The 12,189-nt window shown below is 33.2% G+C and overlaps 2 protein-coding genes across 2 annotated transcripts; both read right to left on the reverse strand.

The window, feature by feature from the left end:
• Positions 1–11: 11 nt before the first annotated feature.
• Positions 12–3,434, reverse strand: LOC104890161 (endoglucanase 12). The gene is made up of 5 exons (XM_010675546.3): positions 3,112–3,434; positions 2,321–2,628; positions 1,070–1,667; positions 564–736; positions 12–374 (listed from the first exon to the last, which is right to left on the reverse strand). The coding sequence occupies exons 1-5, from the start codon at positions 3,290–3,292 to the stop codon at positions 12–14; spliced, it is 1,623 nt and encodes a 540-aa protein (XP_010673848.1). The 5' UTR covers positions 3,293–3,434.
• A 1,049-nt stretch (positions 3,435–4,483) lies between these two features.
• On the reverse strand, positions 4,484–12,189 carry LOC104890159 (endoglucanase 12). The gene is made up of 5 exons (XM_010675544.4): positions 11,386–12,189; positions 7,570–7,877; positions 5,883–6,480; positions 5,237–5,409; positions 4,484–5,136 (listed from the first exon to the last, which is right to left on the reverse strand). The coding sequence occupies exons 1-5, from the start codon at positions 11,804–11,806 to the stop codon at positions 4,732–4,734; spliced, it is 1,905 nt and encodes a 634-aa protein (XP_010673846.1). The 5' UTR covers positions 11,807–12,189; the 3' UTR covers positions 4,484–4,731.

The raw sequence follows: 12,189 nt of genomic DNA on the forward strand, positions 1-12,189 counted from the left end.
TAGTTTGTTAATTATGGTGGTGAGAGGTTTGAAAAGAGGAAGTTCTTATCCACACCATAACCACCACTACCAGTCAGTGAAACAAGTGCTGCCACAAGCCCAGCATTAGCCGCTAATGTTGGTCCTGAAGAGCCACGATCACTACGATCATCATGAAAGTGATCAAATTGATCAGGTCCTCCAACCATGGCTCCTTCAATTGTATTGGGATTGGGTTTTGTGCTATCCTTCCACTTGTATCCACCTTTGCATGAGTACTTTAGACCGTCTGATGGGATCGAAGCTGCTCGATGATGGACATGATTCGGAAACTTCTCACCATACCCCACCACATAGCTTAGCTTTAGGGGGTTTTTGCCCAAAATGTATTCTATCTGTGTCAGCATATAACAATTTGCAGTCAGTTTGGTAAGCAAAGGCAGAATGGCAGATTATCAAATAATTGTTCATAGAGCATACGAAAATGTGAAAAAAAAAAAGTAAACGCTAAACTTTTTATTACGAAACAAATTGTTTATTGTTTAGCCATACTCAATGTGTAACACGTGAAATGAGAAATAAACCTGAGATGAAGCAAAATTCCGGAGAGTAGCAATGCTGAAGAAATTAGGGCCGCAAAACCATCCAGAAGTGTCACTGGCATTCAGGTAATCAGCAAATAGATTTGCTAAAAATGCAGCATTTGCTACATACTGTAGAGATTGTGGCCCTCCATCATTAAGCTGTATCAATCCTCCTGCAATCCTCAACCAGTTTGTTAATGGAACAAAAAACATCGAGGGAAGAAACGGTTTCAGCTTTGTTCTTTTTTAACTTAAAAAACTTTTTAGGGGATATAAGTTTTGATAAGATCTACTAAGTTTAGTCAAGATTAGTTAACATACAACATAAAAGTAAGTTCCAATAAGGGTTGGGTAGGTAATATTTAAATGACAAGTTGCTCGTTAGCAAACAAGATAGAGGACATTTAGGTAATTCCACTTGCATGAGCTCGTCTCATTTTCTCTATCTTGTTTGCTAACAAAATGTTTGTTATTTAACTAATCTCTAAAAAGAACGAATTTCTTACCTTTACTCCAGCTAAAAAGATGGAACGGTTTGAGATAAGAACACATAGAAAGAGCAATAAGCTTATGATGCTCTGCCAATGCCTGTTCATATGGGTAGCCAGGAGCATGAAACATTCTAATCCTTGTTAACAACATCAAAGATGAAGGAACCTTATTATCCCAACTCAAGATACTTGTCTTCTTAGTCCATTTCGAAGTCATAGCATTCTTAGTTATTCCGGGATTAGTTGCTAACTTGAGATATTTAAGATTTCCGGTAGCAAAATACAACCATGTTGCACTCCATAAATACTCGTCGAAGTACCCAGTCGAGTTGTAGTATGGCTCGATCCAAGGGTTCCCGCGGCTGTAGGGTCTTCTTTTACTAGGATCCCTAGCAAAGGTAAAGAGAGCTTCAGCACCCTTGATCAGTTTCTTGGAGTATGCAGGGTTGTCATTGTATACAATAGAGGCTGATGCCAAAGCTGCTGCCATTTCCCCTGCTAATTCTGGCCCTGCATATGCTGTTTGTACTGGCCTTGGATAATCCATGTCTTCTGGCCTCTGCCAACAGCTAATATCATCTGGTAGATTTGAATTTTCATAGGCACCACCAACCTTTTTAATCACAAAATAGTGTTAGATTGAATATTTGTACTTTTAATCCGGTAAGCTTTTAAAAATTTAATTTCATACACAAATTTATACGAGTAAAACATATCTTGTCTTTTTTTAATGATAAAAGTCGTGTTGCCTAACAGTTAGGTACATAACATAGGGGAAATGACATAAAGCCCTTAATAAATTAGGTTTTTTGTTCACATATGACGTAGCTAGGCCATCCTGGACTTGAACCAAAAACCTCGCTCATGAAGTAAATCATCGCACCTATGGTCCAACCAATTTGGAATAAGGGCATTTTTGTCTTTCCCCCATGTGGGATTTAGCCTCACTCATTGCGTATACTCTCTTGTAATAAGATATAGATATTCAGAATTCTGCAAGAGAGTTGCAAGTTGTTGATATTATTGTTACAGTTAAATGCTAGTAATACTACTATATATGAAGATCTGTTAGGAGGATAAGAACATAAGGCCTTGTTATTTTCAATGACCTCAAAAAGTAAGTTGGTTCGAACAAGGGCTAACAAGTTGTTTATATAATGAAATATTTCTAATAAGATGTAAATATGATCGATTCTCAACTAAGATAAGTTTAGATAAGATCTAATAACAAGTTTAGATAAAGGGAAATTCACGTGAAAAATCTACCTGGCTATAGATTTTGTTGATCTTTGAGGCATTGGAGTCGAATGTCAAGAGCAAGTAATCAGTTCCCCATTTGATGAGTTCGCGGGTGTGGTTATACTCGTTAATTGCACGATATTTGTGAGGGTATTCAATCATGCTCCAACTTAACATTGTCATAGAGAAGGCCAAGGGGAAGTGAAACTTAGTATTTTCTCCAGAATCATAGTATCCACCTACTAAACCTCCCTTTACATCTTTCAATTGTGATCCATCAAGTAGCCCTGAGTTTCCTCTCCATGGAATTTCATTGTTCTTGGGCAGTTTCCCAGCTACAAAAAAAAAACAATCACAATCCATTAGAATAAAGTACTCATTTTCTTTTGTTCCATATCTCATCATGCACATGAACATTACATATTACATATGAAGTACTCCCTCTATCCCGAAATCTTTGCTCCGTTCCTCTAAAGTTAAGGTGAATCGTTTAAATAATGCATGAAAATGATTTGGTATCGTAAATAAATGGCAATTTTGCAATTTTTTCATATATTTAGTTCTTGTTAATTTACTTAGCTACTAAATGCACGAACATGAAAAATAAACGTAAAAGTTGAAATTACTAAATTATCCTTAATTTCATGCAAATTTTGTAAAGTAGACACAAGGAACATTAAATTAAGAAAGAAATTACATACAAAAATTTTATTAAAAAATTATAGGATAGATTTAGTTTACTATAAAACCAAGTATAGACTATAGTACTATACTATTTGTATGTTACACTGTATTCAATGAGTGTTAGTTGGACTTACATTTCTGGGCATTGAAGAACAACAATGCTTTATGGAGAGCAGTACTATAATGGTCAAAGTTATGCGTGGGTATGTTTTGGGCTGAATTAGTAGATTTGGACCTTGTTGATTGGATCCAAATTACCAAAATCATAAACCAAATGGCCCATTTAAAGGATCTGGAGCCCAAGCCCAACTCCATCTACTTTTTCTTCCTATGAACTGCACTTATGATGAGAAATTGATAAAGATGATGAGATTTTGTTCCTTCTTTGGCTGAGATTAACAGATTTAATCTCTTTTAGGAACTATAATGATCATTTAAGTTGAGAGAAATCAGTGTACTTTGGTTGTTTTGCAGTATTAGACTGAATTAATAGAACATTAACAACTTTATAGACTATAGTTGGATTATTATAATAATAGTGTGTAAAGTAAATCTCAAGATTTGAAGTATGGGCAATCTGATTTGATGAATGTTCTCTCCAACCTGTTCCATGTTGCTATGTTTGATTACTTGAAATCTTTAAGAATCTTACAACTTGGCTAGTTTGTGCAAACATGGTGGAATATTTTCTAGTTAATATAGCTATATATCTACTATTATTTTTGCTCGGAAATAAAAACGTGTGACCTGGTTGTCTAACTTTTATTTTTCTGGATTGTGAGTCATAGCAATTCGACAAAAAATTGGTAAAACAATATAATTTAGAGGAGAGTGCACCAGTGCATGAACCTATTTGCGAGATTTCATGGATAGGAAAATCTCATGACAAAAAAATTAGTATACCTATTTTCTCTTCTTTGATTAGTTAAAGGTTAATTCATTTTTTGGATTAAAATTAGTTTATGTGTCACATTTTCCTACTTTTCTCCTCCCCGTTTCCCCCTCCTTTAATTATCGTCTCCATTTGTCTTTTCCTTCATGTTTTTCTAAACTAAGGAACCAAAGAAAGGATATTATTGACAGATTTTTTTTCCTAGAGCGAACACAAACTTTTTAGATCAAGACAAATTGAACCTAACTCAAAAAATTTCAATGTTGTATAAACCAATATTCTTCCTTTTGTTTAACAAAAAAACCTTTCAACTTTGATACTCTTTGTTCTTCTATGTCATTTTACCAAGATATTCTTACTTCACCCTACTTTTGATGGTGATTTTTTGAAGAAATTAGCTTCAATAATATGCCTTTCTTTTTAAGAACAATGATATATTGATGGCAATATATATCAAAAGTTCTAATCAAAGATGGTAATTACACACTCTAATATACTTCAAATTGTTATATCTAGAAGAAATTCTGGAGTTTACAAATACTTTAGAATCTCTGAAGTAACACACTCAAGTCCTAAGTCTTACCTTCCTATTGTTACAAGTGTTACAACTTACAAGAGCAAACATTGAGATTGTTTAATGTCCATAAGCCACTAATCAAAGCGATAAATGGGCGTGCAAAGCAACCAATAACAAAATAATTGAGGCTCCATAAAATTTCCAAAATTTATCGATCCCTGTGCATATAAACAATGAACCTTTCTAAGATGGTTAAATCCTAGCTGAAAAATCAATCAAAATTATGAATTGAATCAAATTCACCACCCCTTCATATACAAAATCCATTTCAATCTTTCCATTCTCTCAAGGCCTCCATGGTGCTGGGGGTGGTGGAGCCGGGGTATAAAGTGGGGGAACACCCGAAAATATATAGTTCCGGTCCACTCCAGAACCCGCAGTGGTAGTCAATGAGATAAGAGCCGCCACTAGACCAGCATTTCCAGCCAATGTAGGCTCCGTGTAGCGGTCTAGTTTTCGGTTATCTTTGAACCGATCAAAGCGATCCGGCCCCCCTACCATTGCCCCAACAATTGTGTTTGGGTTAGGCTTTTTGCTATCCCTCCACTTGTATCCTCCTTTACAAGAGTATTTCACACCGTTTTTGTGGGGTATTGATGCAGCCCTGTGATGTACGTGTTTCGGGTACTTGTTTCCAAAGCCTACCACATAGCTCATATGTAATGGGTTCTTGCCCAAGATATAGTCAACCTGTGCCAAAGAAGAACAAGCAACCATAGTTTATACTTAAGCGATGCAACATTGTAAGAAAAAAATGATGATTTGTTGAGTTCTTTTTATGGGTAATAACCTGAGATGTAGCAAATCTTCGAAGATCGGATTGACGAAGAAAATAAGGGCCACAATACCATCCAGGAACACCAGTAGAGTCCATGTAATCTGCAAAAAGATTAGCCAAAAATGCAGCATTTGCTACGTACTGCAATGGCTTTGGGCCTCCATTGTTCAGCTCTATCAATCCTCCTGCAAATTATAGTCTTACTTTAATTACTGTAATTAACAAGTTCCGCTATTCACCAAACTGTTCTCTACCAAACAAGAGAGATAGGTAATTTTGTTATTTCGGGTTTGAGTGGACCCCACCATCTTCGTCTCTCTTGAGATGTAGAGAGCATGTTCATTGCATTACTTGTTTTTATATATACTAACACAGTACACATCAGGCTATTTTTGGGTAATCGTTAACAGCCCTAAAACTTAAGATATAAACCTGTTATAACATCTAACAATTAGAGTGCATACTCTTCACTTGAACTCAAATTATAAGACCGGATGAGCCTTGAGTTCATCTTATACTCATGCTTGATTGGACTGGATTAGACGTGATTCAAATTGAAACTTATTTATTTGAAGTGAAGAGTGCGCACCCTTATTCTTGTCAAATAGGCCCAAAAGACCAACAAAATAGGAAGAAGGGGGTGTACACAAGTACGTACCTTGAGTCCAGTTGTAAACATGGAATTGCTTCATGTATGAACACATATTAAGCTGTGTCACATTATGGTATTGCATCAAAGTCTGCTCATAAGGGTACCCAGGATTCAAAAACATCCTAAACCTTGTCAACAACAACATTGAAGCAGGCAACTTATTGTCCCAGCTCAAGTAGCTCGTGTTCGTGTTCATCCTAAACGCCCTTGCATTCTTAGGAATCCCGGGATTCGTAGCCAACGAACCATAGGTAGAATTCCCGGTAGCATAATACAACCAAGTAGCACCCCACATGTACTCATCATAATACCCTGTGGAGTTGTAGTAAGGGCTAATATATAGGTTCCCCCTGCTATAAGGGGCTCTTTTGCCCTCATCTCTAGCAAAGCGAAATACTGTTTCTGCCCCTTTGATGAGCTTCTTCGCGTAAGCCCTATTGTCGCGGAAGACTATAGAGGCTGCTGCTAAGGCCGCAGCCATTTCTCCGCCTAGATCGGCACCTGCAAAGCTAGTTTGCACGGGCCGTTCATAGTCCATTTTCTCTGGCCTTTCCCAACATGTCATATCACTTGGAACAGTGGATCCATTTTGTGCACCACCAACCTATATGTATGTCACTCAGATTAGGCCCAAAAGTAGACACATTAAAGTGGCAAGCAATTTCATTCATGCTCAACCAGGCAGTTCTGTACTGTTGGCTTTACCTCCTAAGTAGATAGAAAAATCATATCTAGGATTTACTCCCTCCGTTTCATTTCAATTGTTACACTTTGATATTTTACACTATTCACAAATTTCACTTTGACCATCATTTGTGATTTATACGCGGATGATCTTGTTAGATTCATCATAACATGTATTTTATTAATATGTATTTTTTATAATTTTTACAAATACAAAACTAAAGATATATGTTCTCAAAGTTTTGTATTGACATGCGTGAAAAGTATAAGTGTGTAGATATTGACATGCGTGAAAAGTATAAGTGTGTAGATTAAAATGAAACGGAGGGAGTATAAGAGAAAGGTTTTGTTTTCATACTTTGGCAATATTTATAAATACAGGAACATTACATTTAATTAGGCATTGAAAAACAGCTAACTTACAAAAAATAAAGCCAACATATTCCTTAAAGTCAACACATCAAAAGAAAAGATAACAATAGAAAAAACAACTAAGGTTTTTTATCTAAAAAAAATTATTATAGGCAATTATTGAACCAACTACCATGCATCATCTTAAAATTTCTCGTCTCAACTCTTAACAAGTTGACTTTGAGCAAATTAAATTTGTTTTCCAAGATTTTTTGTGTTTATTGAGTATATTCTAGTTTTCTTTAGGGTTGAATCATTTTACAAAAGACACAAGCCCTCACAAAAAATAAGGCGTTACCTAGGAACTCGACTTATAAAATCAATATTAGAAAACTTTGACCACATATTCTCACTAATACATGGTCGTGTACTCGTGTGATCTTATTAAATCCATCTCAATTATTACATTCAAAATATTTTTATAAATTTCATTGGAGCGTAATTAAAGATATATATGTTCAAAGTCTTACGCTAGAGTAAGTTAAAGTCAAGAGTGTTATACTTAAAACGTAATTGTTAATCTCGCGACCTCATGAACCCAATCAATGTTCTTAGGCTCAGAAAAAGAAGTATTACATGATATATCAAATTAAATTACCTGACTATGAACATGATCGATTAGATTCGCCGAGCTATTGAAGGTTAAGAGCAAGTAATCAGTACCCCATTTGATAAGCTCGCGAACATGATCATACTCATTAATGGCTTCATACTTGTGAGGATATTCAATTACACTCCAACTTAGCATTGTCATTGCATATGCCATAGGAAAATGAAACTTTGTATTTTCTCCTGAATCATAATATCCCCCAACTAAACCTCCTTTAACATCACTTAACTTTGATCCATCTTTTAATCCTGAATTTCCTCTCCATGCTATCCCATTTTTCTTGGGCAATTTCCCCGCTGCAAAATCATGTATGCACATCAGAATTTGATCAATTGAAAAAAAAAATATATGGCCTAAACAGTAAACATATACGTACTTCCTCTATTTCAAAGTAGTTTTCAAAGTAGTTGATATAGTTCGCTCGACACACTTGCTAATACAAATTTTTAACCATTAATAAATCTGACTTCATTTAAGTAAAAATTAAGAGAGGCCGTGATTTATACCCAGAAGCATAAATCCACACAAACACCCCAAATATGGGGTTGATGAGAATCGAACTCCCGACCATGAGATTGAGAGCTCCAACCACTGGGCTCCCACATAATTCTCGATAAGAAATTGTACGTATCAAGTAACATAATTTCTACGTATTTTGTTAAATAAACGTGTATCACATAAAAAGATTCATGAAAATAACACCCTTAGAAAAAATAATGGACCAATAATTTGAGGTTAAAATTATTAAAAATGGACGACAGGAAAAAAAAAATGTTAGCTTGTGACTTTGCACGTATAGGGCAACATCCTTGTTAGTTTTGACCATTGCACATGCAAGGCGTGCATTAATCTATTAACTAAAAAGAGGATAACTAAGATTAGTGGTTAAATACATATGCTTCAATTAAAGCAATGTTTACTTAATTAAGACTCACCTAATCATGACAATTAAACTTAAAGAACATTCCCTAGTTAGTTGTAGTCAAATCTTCGGATAGAAGGATGGTACCTACCCTAGAAAACATACACACTAAATATGACCAAAATTCATGATGTCTATCATATGAATAAAGTTGTAATGGTGATCCATGCTAATATTAGACATTAATCTAAATTGAATATGAAATTATGAGGATAATCCATTGATATAGTTTGATTCAAGGTATTATTCTAGCTATTCGACTTACAAAGATAGTTTTTATCGATAAAAATCAGTTTTAATCGACAAAATAATTTCATCCGTGAAACATTTTAATAATAGATCAATTGAATTATGTAAGAATGATCAATTGATATAAAAGAAGACTTTGACTTACAATTACATATCCTAACATCTCATTAGGAGTCTTGCATGATTGTAACAAATTTCAAAAAAAATTAAAAAAAAATTACATGTTTAACAAGTATAAATCATACGATTCAAATGAGATCGAATTCCGTCTACATCATTGTGCTTAATCGCTCATTTATACCAAAAAAAAAAAAAAAAGTACAGAGCATACAAGACTACTTTAAAATTACAAATCCAAAGTTCATATTTAAAACAAAGATGGGACATATTTGGAGATTTGAAACTATTGTTTATTGATGTCAATTTTTCCTAATTTATGTCAATCTATCAAACATGACCACCACAATATCCTACTCCATCCTAGCATTCAACCCAAAAAAATCATTAATAATTATTAAAAAAAACAATCTAATTTTAATATAAAAATAGACTTAGTAATTAAATGGATTAAACTAGTCACTAAAATAAATTAATCTAGTCATTATTGAGCTAATTTTCTTTTTAATATTAGACTCACCATTGCCTAATTTTAATTTAAAGTTGGCGATCTCTTACAAGACAAACTCAAAAATCATAGTTGCGGCCACACTCATCAAAGCAACAACAAGAAAAAGATAATGGAGTAACATAATTAATCCATAAACTTTTCCTTAAAAGTTAAAACATAACACTAATTAATTCTTAATCACATCCTCATAACCTAGGAACCTATGGGACCCACGCGGAGTTCGAAGTGTACTTACCTAAGGAATTACGCAACTCAATCCATAGGCCACAAAACCAATGTCAAAAGTTGCATGAGAAGTTGCCCATCTTTATGCACGAAAATTAAATCCTTGTTTTTTTTAAAAGGCACATATCATGGTATATATGTTCATAGATTCTCGATAATTGACCATAAATTAGGGGATACTTGCTGATTTTATTGTTTAATTTATTTATAAGGGTTATATAATCAAGAAAACACTTCTTTTATGTTTCATGAAAAGAATTACCATTTGAGATTGTCAAGAAAAAGTAATTTGCTATACATTTAAATAGTCTATAAAAATGATTTTTTTTTTTTGAAAACATAAATAATTTTTGCTTTTAAGTTCACTAATAAAAAAAACCAATGAAATATGACCACTTTGGTGTATGAGACTAGAATTTACTTACTCTCTTTTCTTGTTCCCTATTTTTATTATCCATATAAGCCACGAAATTAGCAATATAAAGTACAAAGAAAGCGAGGGGGGATTAGAACTTATGACATATCGTTCACAGCACCTCAGTCTTAACCACTAGGCCAAGACATCTTTTGTCTTGTTCCATATTGATAGTAAGCACTATTGATTCATCCCATTATGATAATATTTGTTTACTAAAATAAAATAGCAAAGTTATTAGGTGGATTATTGCAATAGAATTTGTAATACCACTTTCTAATAATATTTCACTACAATCAAAGGAAAAATTGATAGGCAATAATAATTTACAGTATCTATGAATTTATATGTAAATTTGTGAAGAAAGTCTCATCCCTATGGTAATATTTTGCCTATGCTCAATTGATAATTTTCCTTCGTAAATTTAGAAGTGGTATTGGATAGTAAGGAAAACTTGTTAAGAAAAATAGACGAATGTTTAGGGTAATCCTTTCATTTTTACATAATCACATATAAATTCATTGTTAAAAACCATAATTTATTATCGACCTTTCAAGTCAAAGTGTGACAACACCACCACACAAAAAAAAATATATATGACTTGAAGTCATAAATCTTTCAAAAACTCACAAAAACAAAAAAAAATTGAAAATTTTGGTTGTGAATTGTGATGCCAAATTGTTCAAAACTAAAGTTTATAATGGGTGAATTCCAAAGTTAATAGAAATATTTCAATGACTTTTCAGTGAAGCTAAAAGACTTTTCAGAAAGAATTTCCTTTTCCAGGAAATTTTGAGCAACTAAAAAGCCTTACACCCTGATACACTAAACTCAGGCCTATGATTCTATGGATCATTGTTCAGTCTTAATTGTCATAACTCATACACACCAAAATTCATTGAATCAATATAAACCAAACTTCACCTCAAGAAAAAAAAAATTAATTATTTTTTCCCTAATATAATAATAATAACAACAACAAATGAATATATTTTATATCTCACAAATAATATCCATTCATTAAAGTTATTATATTAAATAGGGCAGGTATGTTCTCTTCGACATAAAACCGCTGAACTGAACTGAATAGTGATATGTAAAAATAAAAATATTGTCTAAAGCTGAACTGAAATGATAATAAGCTGGGGAGAACAGGTCTAAGTAAAAAAAATTTTTTTTTAAAAAAGGACAAATTTCAAAAAAGTATACTCTACCTAAATGGTAACTATGAATAATACTTATGTCAACGTGATTAATTACCATATATACCTCATAATTACAAATATGTTCACATTAAACATGATACTAAAAAATAAAATCATAATAAAATTAATGCATGTAAAAATAAAAAATAAAAGAACTTACATTTTTGGGCATTGAAGAAGAGAAGAGCCTTATGAAGGGCAAGAGTGTAATTATCAGGAGGAGGAGGTCCATGTTTATGCTTAGGCAAAGACTTTGCAATAATAATAGGCATAGCTATCAAAATGAATGCAATAAGAAATGACCAAAATACCCATTTGAGGAACTTCTTCTTCACAACAATGCACCCTAAATCAACATACATATTCTTCCTGTTTTTGCGACTTTCTTGAGGTGCTAAAAGCCAACTTTGTTGTACATGATCTAATTCATGACTATTATTATGACCATTTTGATGAAGTTGTTCTTGATATAATAAACTTGCTCTATCCCAATTTTCCATTTCTCTACTTCTTTCATCTTCAACATCTTTGTTTATAATTTGAACTTCATAATTTCCACCCCATAAGTTTGGGTTATGCATTTTTAAAAATTTGTAAGTTTGGATATAAAATGGAGGAAATTTTTGATTTTTGGACTGACCCTTTTTGGAAAATGGTGAATTAAAACATGGGTCGATGAGAAAATTTGAGAAAAGAGAGGAATTTTTGAGAAAATGAAGATTGAAGAGAAGAAAAAATGGTGTTTTATATATATATAGCAGAGATTTTTTTTAATATTGTGTTGTGTATGAACGCGGAGGTGACAATAAGAAAGAGAATAAGGAGTGAAAGGGAATTGATGTGTGGAAAGTTTGAGAATGTATGTGTTTTTTTTGGTTTTGGAGTTTTGGTTTAAATTCTAATTTTTAGTGATGAAAGTGAAATGGAAGTTTTTTGGAGTTTATGGGAAGAGAATGACAATTGA

The sequence above is a fragment of the Beta vulgaris genome, chromosome 4 (assembly GCF_026745355.1).
Source record: "Beta vulgaris subsp. vulgaris cultivar EL10 chromosome 4, EL10.2, whole genome shotgun sequence".
NCBI classification, from domain to species: Eukaryota; Viridiplantae; Streptophyta; class Magnoliopsida; order Caryophyllales; family Amaranthaceae; genus Beta; species Beta vulgaris.